This window comes from Amborella trichopoda, chromosome 5 (assembly GCF_054954075.1).
Source record: "Amborella trichopoda isolate Santa Cruz 75 chromosome 5, AtrichopodaSantaCruz75HAP2 v2.0, whole genome shotgun sequence".
NCBI classification, from domain to species: Eukaryota; Viridiplantae; Streptophyta; class Magnoliopsida; order Amborellales; family Amborellaceae; genus Amborella; species Amborella trichopoda.
Window position 1 is genome coordinate 33,877,709 of NC_142340.1, and position 23,735 is coordinate 33,901,443.

General features: G+C 37.0%; 1 protein-coding gene across 4 annotated transcripts; it reads right to left on the reverse strand.

Annotated features, from left to right (window-relative positions):
* Positions 1–420: 420 nt before the first annotated feature.
* LOC18432701 (RNA polymerase II transcription mediator) lies at positions 421–22,292 on the reverse strand. Of its 4 annotated transcripts, none has more exons than XM_011624506.3 (9): positions 22,203–22,292; positions 21,945–22,101; positions 21,324–21,522; positions 20,473–20,586; positions 6,796–6,881; positions 5,973–6,366; positions 4,787–5,272; positions 4,128–4,442; positions 421–1,468 (listed from the first exon to the last, which is right to left on the reverse strand). In XM_011624506.3, exons 2-9 carry the CDS (start codon positions 22,034–22,036, stop codon positions 1,148–1,150), a joined length of 2,007 nt encoding a protein of 668 aa, XP_011622808.1. In that variant the 5' UTR covers positions 22,037–22,101; positions 22,203–22,292; the 3' UTR covers positions 421–1,147. The 4 variants fall into 4 exon arrangements, with proteins under 4 accessions (XP_011622808.1, XP_020521966.1, XP_006842865.1 ...); XM_020666307.2 differs by having other exon boundaries at positions 6,701–6,881; XM_006842802.4 differs by having other exon boundaries at positions 21,945–22,292.
* Positions 22,293–23,735: the final 1,443 nt, after the last annotated feature.

A 23,735-nucleotide genomic window follows, 5' to 3' on the forward strand; every position in this document is an offset into this window, starting at 1 on the left:
TCGCTTTTGTACATGGGTGTGAATCATTTCTTGGGGGCAAGGGATTCCAAAGCCACAGAAAATGTGATACCTAAATTTTCAAAAGATAATGGGAAGAATGAGGGACCACAAGAGGCCTAATAAGAGTAACATGCTCATGGTCCCAAGGGCAAGTTGGAAAACCAACTGGGTAGATAAAATTGGTGATAAGTAATATATTGAAACTCTCTCTCTCTCTCTAGCTTTATCTATATTGGTTGCGCGCATGCACCCTGTCAATTTCTTGCGCTCCTCATGGAGGTGTTTTTTGACACTTGAATATCATATCCCCCATAATTTTCTTCTTTTCTTAATCTCAAATTTTTATGAATCCCTGGCGCATCTGTCACCATCCTTCACATTACAATGAAATGTTATACAACAGGTATCAACTACAAAAGGTTTGACTTCGAAAAGTGGTAATGACATCCTTCACATTACAATGAAATGTCATACAACAGGTATCAACTACAAAAGCTTTGACTGGGAACGACATCCTTCACGTTACAATGAAATGTTATACAACAGGTATCAACTACAAAAGGTTCGACTTCGAAAAATGGGAACGACATCCTTCACATTACAATGAAATGTTATACAACAGGTATCAACTACAAAAGGTTTGACTACGAAAAGTGGGAACGACATCCTTCACATTACAATGAAATGTTATACAACGGGTATCAACTACAAAAGGTTTGACTTCGAAAAGTGGGTACTTAGGAAGAGAAAAACTGAAAATGGGGAAAAGTGGGACCTAGGAAGAGGGGCAGAAAAATGAGAAAGGGAAAAGAAAAGTCAATGGAGAGATGAAAGGAACCCAAAATTCGAAAGAGCTTCCATAGAAGCCGATGGCAGAAGATGTGCGATAAAAGGACCCGAAATTCAAAGGAGCTTCCATAGAGGCTGATGGCAGAAGTTCACTTGGAGCGTTGATGTGAAAGAAAATGCGCTTCTAAAGATAAATTGACTAGAGGCTTGCTTAGCGAGATGAGAGAGGAACCAAGAATAAATGTGCTTCTATGAAAAGAGGACGCAGAGAAAGAAGTGCACATATAAAGTGAGCACAGAGAAGTTCACGAGTGGAAGAGCTTCTTTAAGAGAGAGAGAGAGAGAGAGTTGCATGAGATCATGAAGTCCCACTGCTACTGCATAAACTGACCAGATCCATTAAAACTGCATAAAGAGACTCTAGGGAGAGATGCCCCAAAAACTTCTTACTCTCTGATGAGCCTCCATTGCTAAGATCAGGATGGCCCTCCATTCTCGCATCCTCCAACACCAACCACCACCCGATGCAACAGTGTGGATCGTCTTGGTCTATACGAGCGACAAGACCAAGCCGATCTCCTTGCTCTACCTCAAACCATAGGCTCAAAAAGTCTCGAGTAACCTTCATACCCACAATAAGGGCCTCCTCATGAATCCAATGTACCACCTGGCTCGCTACCTGTTATGAATATCATTGAGCAAGAAAAGCAATCAAAAGTCGAGAATATAAAAGCTAAGTATTTTCTCTGTTTTACTTACCCAAAAAAAAAGTAGTCTGTTTTTTCTCTTAAATAAGATTTCCAATTTTACAAACTTTAATTAGAGGAGAGGCTTAAATCAGGCACTACGAAAGGCTTATGTTTCAAGTGGGACAAAATTTGGTATTTTAAAATTTTCATCTCATTCAACAAACCAGCATTTCTGAGTGGGCAATCACTTGGGGTTCTAAAGTGGCAGCTAAAGAGAACTAACATGCTACCCCAACATGCCAAACTAATCATGCTTCGGGGGGCGCGACAAACAAACCATAAATATCTGTTTTTCAGCCATTTCTGGAGAATTTTGGATCATCATTTACCAGCATTACTCAAAACGAATCCTTGACTAAGGGGATTAGTTTATGCACCTTAAATTTTTGTCACTGCAGCATCTTTGGTAGCTCCACAATCACCCAACCGGTTAGAATCGAGTCCATTTCATACTTACAACCAGAAAACTCTCTCTCTCTCTCTCTCCTTCCTTAGAACAAAAAAAAAAAAAAAAAGGATTCTCCCTCTCTGGACTTCTCTCTCTACCGCCTTCCCAAAAGATGAGCCTCTGACTCTCTACCTCTCACCAAACTGACCGATCTATGAGAAAGGCATCTGGACCATGTACACTGGCCATGAATAAATAAATCAAGGAGTATCTCTTTGTATCATCTCCTTGCATCAATTTGCGAAGTATAAATAATGAATTCTTGGTTCATAAGCCACCTATGTTAACAATCACTGGTCCAACGCTGAGGATTTAGCCACTAAGTAGGTTTTCATTTAACCATGGGGTTGCTTTATTTGGAAGGTTTATGTAAGTATAAAAATGAACAATTATAAGATGCTGGAACACCGGGGAGCAGGCACAAGTGTGCAGTGACAAAAAAAAACTGGGTGTATAAACCATCACTCTTGAAGAAATTGCATCAGGCCTGGATCATGTCAAAATTGCATCAGGCCTGACATCTTTGTTTTGCCAATTTGTGGTCCTGACAACCATATGCAACTCCCTTCCTGGTCCTGAGGAAAATGACCATGGACTGTGTTGTACTACTCTGCATTTTCAGGCTCTCTTACGTGGGGAACCACTCTAAAGCAGGATTAGGTTTCCTTTTGGACTGACGATATTCGTGACTGATAAACACCATAAACTTGTTACAAGCAACCAGCAGGACTGGGGATATTGGGATGGGTTAGTGATCACAATCAGGATGTGCAGTACCTCCCGCCAATGCAGACCCCATAGTTTTCCAGTTGCACCACTCATGAGCCTCCCACATCTGTTGCTGATTAATTTGAGTATCTCCAAGTACCAGGCGTGAAAAGAAATACCTTCTATGCAAAGCCAGATCTGCACATTCCTGAGAGCTCCTCTATTTGGCTTCCATGGTTCAAGTGTAGTCTGGCTCCATATAGCCTTTAGGGGCTCGTGGGCCTCCTATGCAGTTGTCAGTCAAGAAGGCAAAAAGTATGCCATCGTCAAAATTTGTTGACTGCAAAGGAAAAAAGTATGCTGTCATCAAATTTGAGGAGCTTTGAAGACTTGTCTACCCCACTGGTTGATTCTCTTAAGATCATGTCTTGGGGGTTAGAAGACAGGCACCAAAACCCCTTCAAGCAGGGTCAATCTACGTGGGATGATTTCCTTTGCAATGAGGTACAACACGAGGGTTTGAGGCCCCATCTCACATAAATTTTGGTGCAGGCCTGTTGCAATGTTCAAGCAAGCTGGCAAACTGAGGGATTTGGCGACTCGGTTTATGATTACCATTAGCAGATGCAGTAGGTTTGCAGGCAGTCAGGAGCCCACTAAAGATTCTGACTGCAGCAACCCCATTTGTTCTCCAATAATGTGCTCTAAGGCCTGATGAAGTAGGAGTATGCTCCGCGTAGATTCCACGTAGATGAGGTAGCAGAGTGACAGGTGCTGCTTCCGAGACAGGGAGGGCATGGTCGGCATCGGAGAAACTTGGGTGAGAAATGATAGAACCAGTGGGTTGTTGGTGGGCTGGCAGCAGTAACTGCTGTAGTTACAGGCCAGGGTCTTCAGTATGGATGTGGCATGGGTATTGACCATATGGAGGTGGGAATATGAGGCAGCTTCGATGGTCTTCAGTGGGGGAAGGGGGGGGCCAAGAGGACCAACACGGGTTTTGGGGTTTAATGGGTGGGAGAAGGGTATGAGGCCTGTGGAGAGAAATGTGTGGAGAGGGCGCATTGATGCCTGTCAGTGCATTGATTGTAACAGTTGGATGGGATGGGGGAGGGGGACTAGTGTACAGGACTTGTTGAGGAGGGTTTTTGGACTGAGGCATGGGGTCTAGATGATGGAGGATCCTGGGGCAGGCTGACGGAGAGAGATGGGAGGGTGATGGGTCGCAGTGGTAGATGGGGACATGTGGCACTACGGATGGTATATCCTCATCCCTCTGATTTTGTCTCACCCAAATACAGAACTACTATTTGCATTTTAATTAATGTTAAGGTGCCTAACAAAAGAAACTTGGTCATAGACATTTGGCTGGTTTTTTATATTTTTCTCCAAACTCAAATATTTTGAAAGAATTTAATAGGGTTGAGGCATACCTGTTGCAACAACATCGGGGTGAGGTCCTCCAAGCCACAATGATAACCGCTTATTGAACGAACCTCCACGGAATCACTTCTAAATAGACCAACCACACTAGGTGCAGCTTCTCCTTCAATGCATATGGATTCATCATTCACAACAACTTTAGTGTAGAACTGTGACCTGATCCCTTTTTCCAAATCAAATGTTTCAGGTTTTGTTTTACCCAAGTGCATGATAGATTGAGGGACCTTCATATATAGCGACCACGCAGATATTCGAGAGTTCCAGGTAGGATGTGATAATAAGTGAACGTATGGAACTCTTGCTGCCTGCATCGGAAATGAACTAAAAAGCATCTTCAAAAGAATTCACCATGCTCGTAAAAAAAGAACACTCAGATCTCTCAAAGTCAAATAGCAAATGAATCGACATCGTCTTTTCAACAAAATTTGCACATAATCTACAAGAAAATGCAGTTTTTTTTAATCATTGTTACAAATTACAACTATATTTGAATTTTAGGTTATTTCCTAGATATTATATAACAATAGTGGCTTTTTTAGCATCTCCAGAGTCATTGCCAAAAAAAACATTATGCAACTATAGTTCAAAGTTCAAATTCAAACTAAGTTGGAAGACAAATCTTAGAGCGTGAACCAAATGGAGCACATACCAGATTTTCAAGATCTACAAGTACTTTGTGAGAGAAAATTCTGTGGCTGAGTGACACGCAGAAATGACCCAAAAAACCAAACCCATCACCTATAGGCTTCATAGATCCTTGCACTTTATTTGAGCCACATTTGACAGGAGCACGTATCTCTCTGTCTCTAACAAATACATTTTCAAGGAGCAACTGTTGCAGATAAATCTCACAACTCAGAGCATCAGGAAGCCAATTTTGCTCCTTTTCTTGGGTGTTCTTAAGCCTCGCATCCGAAGCTCCGGACCCCTCAGATAGATCCACAGATACCACCCGAGAGCCTTCATTATGAATGCCATTTTGGCTTTCACTCTGATCATCCTTGTTTGAAGCCAATAATTTCAAACAAACAGAGATTTCTGGATTTAAGCTCAACTGGAGAAAATTCTCTCTCATCCCTGTCACATTAACTCCAGGAGATCCATTGAAAGCTTCACGATTTACCCAATCAAAGACCTGCATTAAATAAAAATCACATCGACAATATTGCTCTTGGGTATGCTTGGCAAGGTAATTTCTAAGGGGGTCTATGAAGCTTTGTTAAAAAGTACAATTGGATGACAAGAAAACTTGGAGAATAAAAGTAAAACCTGACATTTAATTTTAATTTCAATAAACATATGATTTTTCTTAGGTTTTGTGACTCGTATTTAATGTAAATTTGACGACTTTATTTTTTTTGTAATCCTAGATGATATTATTTTTTAAAAGACCAGTTGCAAGGAAAAATAAGAAATGAGGAAACTCTAGTGATATCAAGGAAGATATGTAATTAGGCTCCGTTTGCGACAGGTGAAAGAAATACCTCATAAAATTATATCCCAATAGGGCCACAGTACAATTGTGTCCGTACAGTTAGACAAAAGGGGTCGGGATCCCTTTTCAGGAACAATGTAAAATGCAGCTTTCAAGCAGTGTTTTTACATGATAAAGTGATTTGGTTTGGGCTTTCTGAACCCTGAGCGCTGACCACCAATGCAGTATCACACAAAATCCACAATATTGCATTATCAAAATCGATGCCAAACACACTATAAACAAATCCATCATATTTTCTCAACATTCCAATGAAATAGAAATATTTATCACTGATACTTTTAAGTAAATCAATATGATAGATAAATTTCTAAATTAGCATTACAACGACAAACGATACCTGCTCATCAAAGATAGCTCGATGGATACTACGTAGTAAAGCATGTGTTTCCTTCAGGCATTCATTGACATCTTCATTAGTAGCTGTCTCTTTCTTAGCTCCACAATCAAACCCTTCCCTTAAAGAATCAATGTTGGAGCCAGCAGGCTGGATTGGTATAGTACTTGAGGGACCATCACGAAACCCTAAGAACAATGCATGACATGAATTTGGAGGCAATGTTACAGCCAGCATTCCAGTAGAGTCGTGTTCAATTCGAACTGTAGATAGAGAAGATGTTCGAAAAAGTAATGGATCTGATAGAGAGATATCAGATAAATCAAATGTGAAGCCCTCACTTCCTGAAGGGGCAGCTAGTGCACGCTGGCGCTTTACTTTCCAATTTTGTTGCAATCTATTCAATTATCAGAGGGGTGAGAGGGTGAATAATAAAATAGACAATAGTTGATTAGCTCTATAGCAAGAAAATAAATCGGCATAGTAAACGGTTTGGATGGAGTAAGTAGGTTAGAAAGACTGGAATACTGAGTGAGTTCAGAGGGACTGAATATGTGCCTTCTTGCTTTCTTTAGATTATGAACACAAGACAGGTATTCTTATGGAACCTCAGTGGTGTTAACGGCATATTTTCTTTTAATAAATAGAACCTGGAAATGGAACAAAACAAGTAATCCATGGTGTGTATATCAATAAAAGAAAAAGAGAAAAAGAAAAGAAAACATATGTACTTTATCATGTTTAGTGGTACGACGCAAACACACCCTAAGAGTTGTCGGCAGTGAATTTCCCTGGTTCTAACCAGTAGGATGTACTGCAAGTTCACCTGATTAATGAACCGTAGAATCTTGCCTCCCTTGCAACCTGATGTTCCAAAGCTTTTGCAGATTGTTTTAAATATTTGCCCACATGCTGCATATCGAGAAATAAGAGGGCTAAGATTGATGATAGGGCATTTGAGAAGCTAGCATTTCAATAAAAAAGAAACACATATAAAACACTATGCAATAGTAATCAATGTTTCACCAAGTGCATGCTTCTGCAATGAAACTATGTTGATCAGCGATGAATTATCGTCAATTTGTACACTATCCAACCAAAGGGCAATCTAATCGCTAGTAAATTGGGAAACCTCCAAAAGAAACAAAAATCTCAAATAAGTTCAGTAGATCAAGGATGTACTTGCAGTGATACCAAGTTGAAAACCTTTCAATGCTATTGATAATCTTCATAAAAAACCCGCACTCCACGAAATCATGATTGGAATCAACCTGAATTCTTCTTAAGAATACAATAGAATTATGGTTTCACATTCCTTGGCAACAGTTATGTCTGGGTTGTGGGGGCATAGATTCCAACGGAATATCAAAGGAGGATTATGGGCCTAACTATCCAATAACACCAAGAAACACATTTGTGAAATTAGAGGTGAAAAAATTGGGAGATGATGGCAAGTGAGAAGAAACTACAATGCTGTTCTGTTGACCTTAAGATGTAAAGTTCGAAGAATGGAGCATATAGACTTTCTCCAACAATATATGTCAGAAGTTGGAACAAAGTTACAGGACTTAGCCTCAGCATGGATAGTTTTATATGGAAAACTAATCAAACAGATCCATTCATGATCAAGATGGACCATCTGAAATAATCACAAATTAGGTAAGCACTTCTTAAGCGTCTACTAATGGGCTCCTCTAAGGCCAGTACCAGACCATTTCTTGTCTTGTTTCTTTAGACACAACAATGGGCAACCAATAGTTGATGATGTTCAAGTTTATACACAAGTCGTCACTGGCCAACGGTTCTAAGGATAAGGCATGAAAATGGTGCAGTCATTTCAGGTGAAGGAGTGAGTTGAGGGAGCTGAAAATGAGGAACAGAAAGGAGCTGATGGAAGTAGGAGGGTTAAAGGCAGAATCATAGGGAAAGACAAAGAATGCGAAAAGGTTCAGCAAGTAACAAGGTGATACAAATATAGTAGCAAGTAGAAAAGGCGGATGAGACAGTTGATCAGAAAATTATAAAAGGTAGAAATATAGAAGAAAAAAAAAAAATTAAAACAAGGCACACACAAAGAATAGGAACCATATTAACTATATGTTAACCCAAAAAAAAGAAATAAAAAACCAAATTATATTTAAAAGCACGCTCGTTACTAAATCCATTGAACTAGTAATCACTCAATTACTTGATCGGGAAGCCCTCTAAGTTTCCAACAGTCCTTGTGATAGAATTTGTAACACACCACCAAATCAATCATAAGATATAACCTACAGAGGAAGAAAATTGAATTAAAACTAAAGAGAAGAGGGGCCCCAGGCCAGCTATAGAAGTGACAGCGAGGAATCAAATTCCCCATGGATTTAACGTCAAATTCCTTCTTTACTTTGCAGAAAAATCTAGCTTAAGATCCACAATAAACATCTTAACCTAAGTCCCACCTCTATTTACAGTGTTCAGGAGTCCCTTTGGACTCCTCTAATATCCCCATTCAAATGGCATATTGATATATATATATATATATATATATGTGTGTGTGTGTGTGTATATATATATATATATACATATATATATATAGATATATATATATACATATATATATATATATATATATATATATATATATATATATATATACCTTTTCTCACTTTTTTATATCCAATGACTATTACTGAGACAAGAATTGAAACAAGGATTCATGACACACTTATTAAATTCGAATTTCTTGATAAACCAAAAACCAAAGAAATCAATACGGTTAAAAATCATATCAAAGAAAAAGAAGAGTTTTTAGGATCATTACAACTTGAAATCAAACACAAGATTGTTACTGATAAACTCCAATCTGAAGAAATGATACAAAAAATACAACAACTCAAAAGTCTTATTGAACGAGAAATATGCCATGAATTACCAACTGCTTTCTGGAACAGAAAACAACACATTGTTGGATTACCATATGAACCTGATTTTAGTGAAACAAAAATTCCAACAAAAGCTAAACCTATCCAAATTAATACTGAATTACTCCAAACATGTCATAATGAAATTAAAGATCTACTTCAAAAGAAGCTTATTCGTCCAAATTTATCTCCATGGAGCTGCTCTGCTTTTTATGTCAATAAAAATGCCGAACAAGAACGTGGAGTTCCACGATTAGTCATTAATTATAAGCCTCTCAATAAAGTCTTACAATGGATTAGATATCCTATTCTCAATAAAAAGTAAAGGATTAATTTAGTAAGTTTCTTTTGATACAATAATTAGTGTCAACTAGTAATGCTCTAAACAGGGTGTGGCTCTGATACCAATTTTGGCTGTGCAGAAATATGTGCTGAAGGATTAGCCTTATGCACAGATATGAAATTAAAGAAACAAATCGATAAACAAAATATAAGTGGCAAAAAAGAATTCGGTGATTTTTGTGAACAATTCGGTTACATATTGACAAAACCAAACCTCATAAATTACATAAATTTAATAAACGGAGAAAACATAAACATAGATCTGATCAAAGACAGGATAAAACCCAGAACTCTCCTAAAAAGAAAAATAAATTTACAAAACGATTTGTCTCTACAAAATCTCAAAGAAAGGATAAAAAATTACCAATCTGCTATAAGTGTAAGTTGGCCATTATAAAAGCCAATGTAAAGTCAAAAAGAAAATAGCAGCGGTGATACTAGATGAACAAATCAGAAATAAAATATATGATATCATCCAAATATACGATTCTCCATCTAGTTCAGACTCAGATACTACGTCATCCAGTAGTCATACATCCTTTCTCGGTAACATCCATGATGAAGACCTTTATTGGTCAAATACAACTACTAGTTCAGAAGATGATGAAGACTTATGTAAATGTCCTATTACTACTTCTAATATTCATACTTTAACAAAAGAAGACAATCTTATTTTAGATTTAATAGAGAATTTCTAATCCTGATGAAAAACGAGAAATAATTACTCAATTCATCAATCTAGCTAAAACAAAAATAAAACCTATCCCTTTACTCAAACCTCCAGATGAGTATAATTTTTTTGACATAAGGAAACGCATAAGTCAGCATGAAGCTTATCAAAAAGAACCGACTATTGCTGACCTCAACAAAGAAGTAAATACCATAAAATTAGAAGTTGCTCAATTAAAAACTAAGATACAAATCCTTGAACTCCAAAATGAAACTCCAGGAATAGATACAGATACAGATTCTATTGAATTTGATCACTTGATCAAAACATATCATCCAAAACATAGAGATAAATGTGAGTCATCTACTCGTAAATTTGTAATTGAGAAAAGTTCTGAAGATAAAGGGAAAGGGAAAATTCCAGTCCATGATACTATGACTCTTCAAGAAGAAGACCCTGAACCTCAAATTAGAAATACTTTGACAAATATGCAAAAATCCTTTATAGAACATAGTATTCCTCCAGATAGTATCCAACGAATTAATTATAGCAAAAATTGGCAACCGATAAATGCTAGACCATACTATAAGAGACCAACTCCTGTTGACATACAACTTGAAGAAGATCTAGTCAGTCATACATCAACTTATACTGGTCGGACTATCATTAATTGGAGTATCGATGGGATTTCAGACCATCAAATATTAGATACTATGCGACATATGACAATGTACGCATCAGCATGTAAAATGGCTGGAAGCCATGATCAAGAAATAGCGAAAGCCATAGTATCAGGATTTACTGGATGGCGTAGAGGATGGTGGGATTTCCACCTCAATGACCAAACGAAACAACAAATTTTAACAAATACTCGTAAATGGACAGCAAAGAATGAACATAACCAGGATGTCTTATTTACTGAAAGTGATGCTGTCAATACTTTGATATATACTATCGCCTTACATTTTATAGGAAATACTGCTATCTTAGCAGCACGAACTGCTGACCTTTTATCCAATCTTAGATGTCCTACATTATCTCATTATAAATGGTATAAAGACGTCTTCTTTTCTCGTTTACTTATACGAGAAGATAGCCATTTAGATCATTGGAAAGAAAAATTAGTCGCTGGCTTATGGCAAGTAATTCTTTTTTCACAGTGGAATAATTCTTTTGTGTAGGATTCCATGCTTTTGAAGTAAAACGAATTAACTGTTCGGTTGAATCAAATTTTTGTTTTAGTATACCACCTAGACCTAATTCTGAGGCATCACATTCAATGATTTTAAAAGCAGTAGGATTAGGTAGTGTTAAGCAAGGTAATTCTTTGGCTTTTAGTTTAAGGCGTTGAACAGCCAAAGTATGGATCTCAGTCCATGGTGGAGGATTCTTTTTCAAATGGTGGGATATCTACAGTACCGATCCCTCCACATTCATACTCAAACGAATACCCCCTCCATGTGAAACACTTCATCCTCAAGAAAATAATATTGTCAGTCTTCCTAGTTTTTCTGCATATCTCAAGAAAATGCGTCTCTCACACCCCAATGCCACATTAGAAGAACTCGAAGAACACCTTCTTCACATCTTCGCAGCACCAAATACAGAACCAACTACTTCAGAAGAAACTGTAGAGTCAGGCAACCCGCTTCTCGAAGATTTCAGCCAAAAACTCGATGCGTAGCTCGGCCCGATCTCATAAAGATGATATGACCTCGCATAGACACCTCCACAGTAACAATTCCCCTTTCCTTTACTTTTGCTGAAGACAAGACACCTCCACAGTAAAGATTCTCCTTTTCCTCTCTTTTGCTGATATGACTAATTTGGAGTCACATCAAGGCCACAGTATAGATTCCCTCTTCATACGTATCCTTCCCTTATGCCTCGCCGCTCACATATATGACCTCCACCGATGCACGAAAGATACTCCATACCTATCACCGATGCACGGCCACATCCTTAGCCACCCACGCGGCCTTCTTCGTGACCCCACTCCGTGATAAGACGTCATCCTTATGTCTTCTCAGCCATTCACGACAACACCGATACCTTCTCCACTAAGGCATCCGGCTTCTTCCTCCGCCTATAAATACCTCCTCCCTTCTCCAGAAAGAGGCGGACTTCGTCAAGGATACCACTGAAGCAGCATCAGAAGCTCTCATAAGCTCTCATATTCTCTCAATCTCATCCTCTTCTCCTCTCTTCTACTTTGTTTTTCTCAACTTCTGTAGATAGTAGGTTAGTTTATACAGTTGCCATCCAGTTGTCTGTACATCGTCAAAAGTCGGTAACTTCTGTATGTCCTTATGATTTCATAATGTGCGATTGTAATATATCTTCCTTACCCTCCTACTATCCCTCTGAATGGAAACAGTTTGCAAGTCTCTGTATATGCAATAAGTAAGTAACACTGTATATGCAAGAAGTGTGCGTATATTCAAACTTGTTTTTACATTTAAAATTCGTGAATATACGCACACTTCTTGGATTGTATTTGATGTATATTGGCTTTCTGTGCTTATAATAATAGGTGCTTTTCTTTATTATGTTACAATTCTGCAACAAATAATAGCTTATAACTCTGTACTCTTTACATATTTATGGTAAACACGTTAAGGTAGATCTTGCGCCGAAATTGGTATCAGAGCCGCACCCTGTTTAGAGCATTACTAGTTGACACTAATTACTGTATCAAAAGAAACTTACTAAATTAATCCATTAGAGAAAGTTGGTCCGAGCGTAGAGGTTAGAGACGCTCAGACACCCTGTCTAAAGACCGTTAAGGCCAGGAGAGCCATTGAGGTCAAAGAGACATAAGAGGTAGTCACAGAGAACAGTCCAGATAACACTCATCCGCAACCTAATAATGGAAAAAATTATTAAGAATCTGTCAGATAAAGCAATTAGCTCAACTAGTAGTACTCTAAGAATTAAAAATAAAGAAGAAATTATTATAAATGATATAGAAGCCCAAATTCAAAATTGGAACATACCAAAGGTTCCAATATCTGATGTTTATAAAAAAGGTACTTTTGATCTTAAAATGGGATATGCCATCAAAACAGGAGAACAAACTCTATCTGTTACAAGTAACCAAGAGGATTTCCAATTATTATCTAATAAAATATTACAAGTCCATAAAACAAAAAATTATAAATATCTTCATATAGGTTTAATTCAAATTGCAATTAAACCCCTAACTCGTTTAGGACTTAATAATTCTATCTTAGTATGCCTACGTGACATCAGGCATAATAGATTTTCCGACTCATTACACGGAATGGTTGAATCTAGTTTATGTAGTGGACCTATTTATTTTAATTGTTTTCCTAATTATTCTGTATCACTTACAGATCCAAATATCTTAAATGTTTTATCTCTAAACTTAAAAACCCAAGGATTTGATATATGCCAATCAGTAAGTAGCACTGTTATTCTATCTTTCTAATATGCAATTCAAACTTGTTTTTACATTTAAAATTCGTGAATATACGCACACTTCTTGGAATTGTATTTGATGTATCTTGCCTTTCTGTGCTTATAATAATAGGTGCTTTTCTTTATTATGTTACAATTCTGCAACAATTAATAGCTTATAACTCTGTAATCTTTACATATTTATGGTAAACACGTTAGGGTAGATCTTGCGCTGAAATTATATATATATATATATATATATATAAGGCTTTGTTTGGAATATGTCAAATAAAAGAAACTAGTTATTGAAAGAAAAAAATTGCAAGGTTTTAAAGTACAAAATTGAAAAACGTTTAAAGCGCTTTTTTGCTATTCTTATAAAGTTGTTTTGGTGTTATACAAGTATCCTTTTTATATCCTCAGCCATAAGTTGGCCACACTCTCCCCACAAACCCTTACCTCACCAAGATGGCTTTCTCTCACTCTCTGCCTCCCCCATCTTCCCAAACCCTAGACAGAAAATCTCCCATGAGGATGCTGCTCCTACCATTTTCCGATGACCTTCTACCAGAAACCTCAAGAAAGAAACAATGAGTTCGACCCCCAAAAGAAATTGATTCCTCCCTGGAAATGCCTCATATCCATTCTTTCTTGACCCAACTATCCCCTCCTCACAACCCCCAAACTATTCTTCTCACACTTCAATTCCTCATCCCGTTCTATCTTGACTCAATTGTCCCCTTTAAATTTCCTTTTCATAACCCTCCAATTTATGATATATTGGACTGAAGATGCAAATACAAATAATTAAAACAAAGAGAGCGAAAGAGTGTTTCCAAACCAACTGAACTTAAAATCTTTGAAACAGTGAAGCTTAATCGAAATTGTTTATTTATATTTAATTTTCTTGATTGGTTTCTTGTTCTTGTAAATTTTTATAAGTTGATTCTATTTTAAATGAAGTTCCAATTTGTTTTCACGTTTCAGGTTTTGATAAGGTGAAGATGTCTTCTTCTAGTTCTAGCAAACAAACTGATTAAATATGGCATGTGCCCTAATCCCAATGATAAAATTTGTGAAGTGCAAATTTTGTAAGAAGAACTACAATGGTGGCATTGATAGACTGAAGTAACATTTAGCCAGTACAAGAGGAGATGTGGCCCCATGTACCCAAATCCCTGCAGATGTTAGGAAGGAGATATTGGATTATCTACAAGGGGTCAGAAACGAGAAGGAAGCGGAAAAGAAAAAAATCAAAGAGATCACTAGGTCAATTGATATTTGGGGAGATAGAGTAGATGATGAAGTAGCTCAAGATGAGGCTCTGTTAATACGCCATAGGATATTGGGCAGAGAAGACCTTAAGCAAGCGACCTACGGATATCTATTTTCCACCCCCAGCTCCTGAGGTTGCAATTGGCGAAAAGGGGCAGACAACTACTGACAACCGGTACAAAAAAGAACAAAAAGAAAAGGTTGATCAATATGTTGCAAGATGGGTCTACAAATGTGGCATCTCATTCAATGCCACTAGTTTGAAGACCTTTCAGATCATGAGGGAAGCAGTGGGGCAATATGGGCCAGGATATAAAGTGCCAAAATAATATCAACTCAGAAAGCCCTTGCTTAAAAAAGAGGTGGAACTCACTAATGAATATTTCAAGACTGCCAAGGACACATGGGGTAGATATGGAGTCACTATAACGACTGACTCATGGATCGATAGAAGACATAGGAGCATTATGAATTTCATGGTAAATTGTCTATTGGGAACAATGTTTCTAAGGTCCATTGATGCGTCAGACAAGATAAATGATGCGGATTTCATTCTTGGTTTGGTAGAAAAATGCATTGAGGAAGTGGGATAGGCCATGCAGTTCAGGTGGTTACAGACATGGCTGCAGACAACATGGCAGCTGGTAGAATGTTGGAGGCCAATAGGCCACACCTCTTTTGGACACCATGTGCCAATCATTGCATCACCTCATGCTCGAGGCAATAAGCAAGAAAAAGTCCGTGGCCAGTGCCATAAAGAAAGCAAGGGCCATCACCATGTTCATATACAGCCACACATATGTGATGGCTATGATGAGCACGTTCACTAATGATAGGAAATTGGTGAGGCCTGGAGTTACAAGATTTGCCAACTCCTATTTGTGTTTGCACTCTATTATGGAGTAAAATCACAAGCTTAGGGAGATGTTTGTATCTAAAGAATGGGTTCAATGCAAATGGGGCAATTACAAGTGCTGGGACGATGGTGGCCAATCTAGTTTTAGCACCATCCTTTTGGAATGGGGTTACTCGCATCCTCGTGGGTTTTGAACCTCTAGTTAAGGTTTTGCACCTTGTTGTTAGTGAGAAGGAGCCAGCTATGGGTCATATATACCAGGCATGGGAGGTTGCAAAGGAAGAGATTAAGAAAAAAATTTATTACAATGAAAATACATACTCTCCAATTTTGAAGATGGTTGAAGATAAAAGGGACAGCCAGTTACAGAGGCCCCTTCACCTAGCAAGGTATTATCTAAACTATACTTATTTCTATGAAAACCCTAATATTGATATCCAGGGATGCTTTAGGGAATCAACATGCTTTAGGGAATCAACAAGTGTTTAATGAAACTCATCCCTAGTATAGAAGAACAAGAACAAGTGTCAAGAGATTTAGATAAGTATAGATTATCACTTGGGACACTCTGTACTGAATTAGAAGTAAGGCAGAGAACGACACTCTTCCCTGGTAAGTTTCAATTTTGTCTTTTCATGGTGAATTTGTTTTTTGATGAAGCTTCATGGTACTCAAATAACAAATTCACCAGTTTTCATGGTGAATTTGTTATTTGAGTACTTCGTTAGTTTGTTCTAGCGGTCTAGGTAGAACTACCAAATTTATAATACATATTTATATAGATTTCTACTCTATTTATTTTTTAAGGTTCATGGTGGACCAATCATGGCCAAAGCGCTTAGCACTTACAGAGGCCATGTGCATTTTGAGCTTGACAAGCACCTCATCTGGTTGCACACACAACTTTAGTTCTTCTGAGATGGTAATCCCTTTCTCCACTAAATTAATATATTTAATATTTTCAAAATATTTCATAATTTCATTAACCATTGATTTATTACATTGCACTTAATAGATACACAGAGAAACAGGCTTGAACAAACAAGACTGAACGACCTTGTCTTCGTTCAATATAATCAAAAGCTCAAGGAACGTTACCTAAAAAGGGATAACATTGACCCCATCATTGTCAGTTAGATGGATGATACATCTGAGTGGTTGGTCGATGCCAAAGATGATCCCATATTCGAAGGAGAAGATTTGACTTGGACCCAAGTACGGCGAGCAGCTGGAATTCAATTAAGCCCTACTGGGGCAACAAGATCTCAATCTCGTCGAAAGGAAAACAAAAGAGTGAGGGAGGAGGAGGCAGATTCACAGGAGACTGAGGAAGAGGAGGGAGACGACTATGATGCATAATCATCATCAGATGGTGGCTTGGTGGTGGTCGTGGTGGTCCTAGTGCACATCAGGACATTGTTGGCAGTGATGATGAAACTCAATTACCAAACCGAGTTTGTCGTCATCCCACAATTACATGATCACATCTGATGTAACATTAGGACTTAGGACTTGGGAGTATGGAGTTGGGACTTTTCATGTAAGTGTTCTTTGTTTCACTTGGCTATGATGAACTAAAATTGTGGAATGATGATTTTGGGTAATGTGTAATTGTGTATTACTATTAGGCATCTTTTCTTTTTCTTTTTCATTGGACTTTTAGACTTCTACCAATTCAATAGCAATTTTATATTTGATAATTGATATTTGCTATATCAATATATGTATGAAATATGGTGTATCAGCAACTTAGATAATTTGTTTTATTGAAATTTCTAAAAAACTACAGTTTCTGAGATAATTTAGAGGCAACCAAATCCCTCTTAATAGCTCCCGTGGGGACTAGACCCCTAAGTTTCCCAAAAGGACACCTTGTGAACTAGGCGCCTGCCTTGCCACCTAGGCTACCAGCACCCTTGGCCGACTAGGTGCCCGCATCTGCTGTTTTGAACATTGTCCTCCTAAGTAATTCATCATCATCATCATCAAAGTCTTTTCCTAACTAATTGGGTTCGACTACACAAAATCCTAGGTAATTCATTTTATTAATTAATTTTTTGTTAACCAATTATAATGAATCATGTTTTTCCTTGAGTATCTCTGATTCTCTAATCTGTATTATTCAATTACCATTGTCAACTGCTTGTTAGGAACAATTTAATGGAGAAGTTCCCAACCTTCAAAATTTCGTTGTTCATATTCTCAGCCAGACTTAGCAATGCAAGTGGTAGTAAGAAGAATAAGTGAAATAAGTTGGAGCAGAAAAGGCTAAATGACTTGATCTTTGTACAGTACAACTTGAGCTTAAAGAAGAAGTAATAGACTCTTGTTTACGTTTTTCATTATGTATCCATTAATTGTAAAGTTCTAGTGTTCTTGCTCCTATTTATATTTAGATACTTTTAATTTATATTTTTTATATATTTTGGAATGTTATCTCATAGGACCATGGCTAAACCAATCCTCTTATACCCAAGTGACTAATTGTGGATGAATTGATCTTTGAGAAAGAAAAGCCTAAAGATATTGAAGACCAACAACAGAATTGGAGGGAGATGGAACTACCACAATGAGGTAAATTGTAAATTTAATGTTTTAAGGTTTTATGTACTTTAAAGAGGTAAGTTTGCATCGTACTAAATAATATGTAAACTTTCACAAATATGGTGCAAATGACAATGATTTAGATGTCAATACAGAGGAATCCAATGATGAAGAAGATGGAAATGAAGTTGATGAAGAAGATGACTAATTATATTTGATTCTGATGAAGAAGACTATTAATTATATTGATTCCAATGTATTACCTGGTTTTTGTAATATTTGCAATTGTAACAAACTTTTAAGCCTATAGATTGCAAATTGTGGTGGTGTGGACTTGTGGTGCTGTACTTTTTCTCGTTCGTACTTATGTTATGATTGTAGTTCATGACTAATAATGTTATTGTTATATTCTAATCTTTTTGTTTTGTGTCATCAAATAGCTATTTGACTAATTTATATTCTTAATGAGTATTTACTAATGGGATTGTATACTATGAGATCATTTATCTTTGTTATGAGGAGGTCACAATTGTTTTTTCTTTAGAATGTTAACTTTGTATTAATAAGAAGGAATTTACATGAAGAAAAGGCTATCTATGCCATCCCACATATTGGGAGCTCAAAATACAAAAGGAATCAGAAGGTGGAGAGTGACTAAATCCAAAAACAGGCGAAAGTAGTGCATGTTCAAGGTAAGAAAACGTAAGAAAAAGAGTACAATGCTAGTGGAAGAAAGAAACAAAATGTAAAATGAGGATGCTACTGAGGAAGTTCTCAAAATTTTCTGGTGGAGTTTGCTCTCGACTGTGTTTTAGTTGCTGAACAGCAGCTAAGATGGGCGAGAGGTTTGTGAGGCGAACTGCAGATGCTTGAAATCAGTAACCCGAGAGGCTAAGTTTCTAAGTCCTTACTCGCCAGCGGTCTGCTGTCTTCAGCGGTGTAGAAAGGCCAAAGGTCTTGAAGTAATCGACGTTGGGGAAGAAGGTGAAGTCGGTATCTGAGAGAGTTGTTCAAAGTCTGGGGGCATGGAGGCTGTGAAAGAAGGAAGACTTGAAGAAGAGGAGAGGAGCAGAGACTGTAAGTTAAGGAGGCAATAGAGAAGCTACGAGAAGCATAGAAAATATGCTTTCTAGTTTTCGTAGTAGGCAATCTGGAGGACAGAGGAGGTGAGTGAAGGAGGTTGCAAGGAGGAGAGGGATAAGGGAGAAAGTAGAGGATTGTCTCAGGGGATACTAAGTAGAGAAGAAGACGCAGAAAAACTGATCTGATGGGAGAGAGAAGAAGAAAGGAGGGGGGAGAGGTTGATGAGAGAAGAGGGGCGAAGACAGAGAAGAAGAGGCAGAAGAAAAGATCAAAAGGGGAGAGATAAGACAAAAAAGGGGAAAGGTCACAATTGTTACTAGCCCATTGGATGTCAAATTGGATGGCTTAGGACGTGTGACAAAGTTCAAGAAAATTTATTTTGAAGTTTAAGTCTAGTCCATAATACACTCACAACCACACGATTTAAAATCCGACGGATGAGAATGATGGTGACCTCCTTGTATTAAAAATAATGGTCTCTCTATATACCTTTCCTTTACTTATTACCTGATGGATCATTTCTTGTTTCTAATGGTATTGCGATGTGGTTTGGTTCATCGTTAAATTCTTGTCTAAGGTGAGGTCTACTAGGGCTGTAGACTGCAAATAATTTCCAATGGAAGTTACCTAACTTTCTCAACAGGGTTAGGGTGATGGAGCAAGTTTTAGTGAGGTTGGACGTGTGGCTATGGATGCAAACAGAGTCATGATCATGATTGAAGACCATTTCATCTTCATTTCACGAGACAAGACATTGATTATAAATCGGTATTGCAAGGGGAACCTAAAAACAGGAACGTATGACCAATAACAGGTAAATATTACCTACAACCCATTAAAACAACAAAGGCAATACCAGGTACATCTGATAAAATGCAGCTAGAAATACTAAATGCACAATTGCCATTTCCAACTCTAGGATAAGGGGAAAAACTACATTCAAAGAGCTTGCCCAACTTGTTCAAAAAACTACATTCAACTAAGAATTACTCTAATAAAAAAAAAAACAGAAGCAGAAGTACACCATTCCTCCATGGCCCATGCACATCAACATCTCCTTAATGTTCTGACCATTAATAATCAACTACTATAAACCAATAGCATTTAACACTATGCCAGCATCAGAGGGGGTTCGATTTTGTGGCGAAAAAGACTGATTCAACATGCCTGCATTAAGATTTAAAACTTGTCGTCCACTTCCAGGAAATTTTCGGAACAGAGAACTTACAATAATACAACGCCGCATTCTCCAACGATTGACGAACAAGAATTTGAAGGCTAAACCATATCTTATGAAAACCAGAACACCATTGCAATAAATTACTAGGCAACTTTAGACTCTCAAATCATATGAAGAGAAACTATGCCTGACCATATTTTTAGGTTTTTTTTATGTGATTTTAACTATACCTGAAAGCATTGTAACTTGGTTGATGTGGAAATGGCAAGGTCAGATAAAACTTCATTAGGTAATGGCTTTGGTCGTGTCATTCCTGCAACAGCCACAGCGTCATTTGCTTCCACCTGTTAAAAAAAAAAAGGGAGACGCAAAATGTAAGGGGAACCTTCAAATAATAAAAAGATCGAGGAGCAAACACTAGTGACAACGTTATAGAATTTTAGCGAAAATAACTAAGTAGAGTACTAGTCTACATCATCTTAAACAATTGAACTCTACATCCCAACGATATCAGGAAGATCCAAAAACTCAAATGAAAATATTTCAAAAGAAAACTCATATGAATTTTTCAAAAAAAATGGAAAAGAATAAGATCATTGGCATGTATCTTTGGAGAAGGTAAAAGGCATTTGAAAAGAAAACGTAATTATTCAATCCAATAATTTAAAACTAAGTGAAAGGCATTTATAAATAAATTAATTGAAATGTATTTAAAAAGAAACAAAACTTCTCAATTTGATTTAAAAAGAGGAAAAAACAAATTTTGGTGTCCTTACCATCTTAAAAGCTCATTGGCAAGTATCTGAAGTAAACTGATATTTTATATTTGAAATTTTCATAACAAATATAACAGCAAAATGTTTAAGCTAATATATTTTAATCTAATTTCAAGTTAATATGTTTTAAGCTAATTTCATGCAAAAAAAGGATAAAAATATGTTGTAAGCTAATTTTCAACCATTTTGGTTCCAATTAGAGCAAGTATTTGGAAAATGAATAATCCAGCCAATTATAAATTAAAAAAATATTAAAAAGGGATAATTGAAGGGGTAGCTACTCTCTAAGAGAGAGCATGACTAACATTATGGACGAGATCAATGATAACAGAGAGTTCATGGTGAGCCTGCCGCAAATTCTCCACAAGGCTCTGCCATGGCCATTGTTGTGATGCCTGGTTCTCCCTTGAAACTTTCTGCTTCTTTGCATCCTTCTCCACGACAGGAGTGAAATCGATTCGTCTCAGCAATGAGAGATACTTCTCATCTTGGTTGACGTCACTCCTGGAAATGTAGGATGAAAATGAACAGAGAGAGAAAGAGAGAACATAGTTGCAGAAATTCCACATAAAAAGGAACTGAGAGAGATCATAGTGGCACATAGAAATGAACGGAGAGAGAGAGAGAGAGGAAGAGAGACCAATCAGAGAGAGTGAGAGCGAGATCACAATAGCACAATTTCATCGCATAAATATAAACTGAGAGAGAGAGATCATAGTTGCACAATTTCCAAATAAAAATGAACTGAGGAAGAGAGAGAGGTAAAAAAACACACGCAACCTCGATTGAAAACTGAGAAACACAATAATGAGATCAAACAGGGTGGAGAGAGCGAGAAACCACAAAATGATACTATAAAGGAAAAAAAAGAAGAGGAAAATTCAGAAGAAACTAGCAAGAAAAATGGAGACAACATAAAAACTTACGGCGGAAAGTGCTCAGTTCCATTCTCATCAACAGCATCTACACGCCTAATGGGAAGCTTGTCGAGGGATAGCTTTATGTTTCCACCATCCATTCTCACTCTCCCTTCCCCCTCTTTCTCTCTCTAGAAACCTCTAATCAATTGACTGCAAATGTGACCTAAGAAGGGGGAGAAACAATAACATCAAGGGAATGATTACCAGACAGTTAGACCAAGCGGAAAACCCTAATTTGTAAAAAGACATCAATAGAGGGTTAACTTTAGTGGAAACGCCTAATTTGCAACAGCCATCAATACTGAGCTTCCTCTGGTTTGCTTCTGAGTGTCTTCGTTTATTTCTTCTCTTTTTGAGAGGAGAGACGCTCCGGTTTCTGCTTATGTTCATACCGGAAGGATGCAAAACGGAAGTCCACAGTATGCTCCCTCGGGGCACCAATTTCTTTGTTTCTTTTTATTTCTGGGGAATTTATCCTACGGACTAGGCTTTTTCTTTTTATTTCTGGGGAATTTATCCTATACTTCCCTTGCGCTATAGAAGTAATATATTCGTCATGAAGCCGTGCAATTTAGATCAAGTGAGCTTTTAAAAAAAATTGATTTTTAATAAAATAAAATAATCAAAATATCTTTAAAATAATATTTTAGTTATTTTATTTTATTAAAAAAAATTTAATATATTTTTTGCATGGAGGGACAAATTGGAGTTTAAATCTATTTAGACAAGTTGCATATCTTCGATCAATTAAAGCTTGTTTGGGTACCTGGAGAAACTTGTCATGTGGATAGGCATGAAAAGAAAGATGGATATGCATGTCTACTATTTGGATTGCTTAGAAGATGTGAATCCATGGATATTTAATTGCAGCTTGTGTACCATTACTTTATATTTAATTTTATATTAGTTAACTTTGCACATTGATTCCAAACTTCAATATTATTTCTTAACTATGATAAAATCCTTATTTGTTTTTATTCCTTTCCATTTTATCCTTACATATAGATATCTTACATATCAAAGATTCAATTAACGTTAACGGTTTGGAAAATCATCATGTTATATATTTTGAAACTTAGAACTAATATCTCTAATTCTTGTAGGGCAAACAATGTAGCTTGTGAAAAAGAAAGAAGAAATAAATTTATTCCAATATCTACCTGTATTTTTTGAATTAATTATAAAATGTCCATCACAAAACACATGATCGATTTTTTAAGGGATACACATTTTGATAATTTCCCCCAAACAGAGATTGTGGTTCTCCCAAGGGATAATAAGCATTCTTTAATAAGATGATGAAAATGTGTTAATAGATTCTCAATCAAGAGTTCCAACTATAGTTGTTGGAAATGTCTGTAATTCCGAATCATTTTAGGAATCGAAATCATGGAATCGTGTGTATCATAAGTTTCGGAATCTAGGAATCGTTGTCCATACGATTCGGATTTGAGAAAAATGATTCTCACTATTTTGGAATCGTGATCAAATAAATTAAGAATCGTGTTTCCTATTTGTAAGAATCGATGTCCCTTCATGTTGGAATCGAGTCTCATATCTATATGGAATCACACATGACCCCACATGGTTCAGTTGTTGCTAGAATCATGATTCGATGAGATTGGAATCGTGATTCCTAAAAATATAGAATCGTGATTCCTAAAATTCTAGAATCGTTGTCCCCACCAACTTGGAATCAACATTCTCACCATTCAGGAATTGTGATCCTCTCCATACTGAATCGTTGTCCCCATCAACTTGGAATCAACATTCTCACCATTCAAGAATCGTGATTCT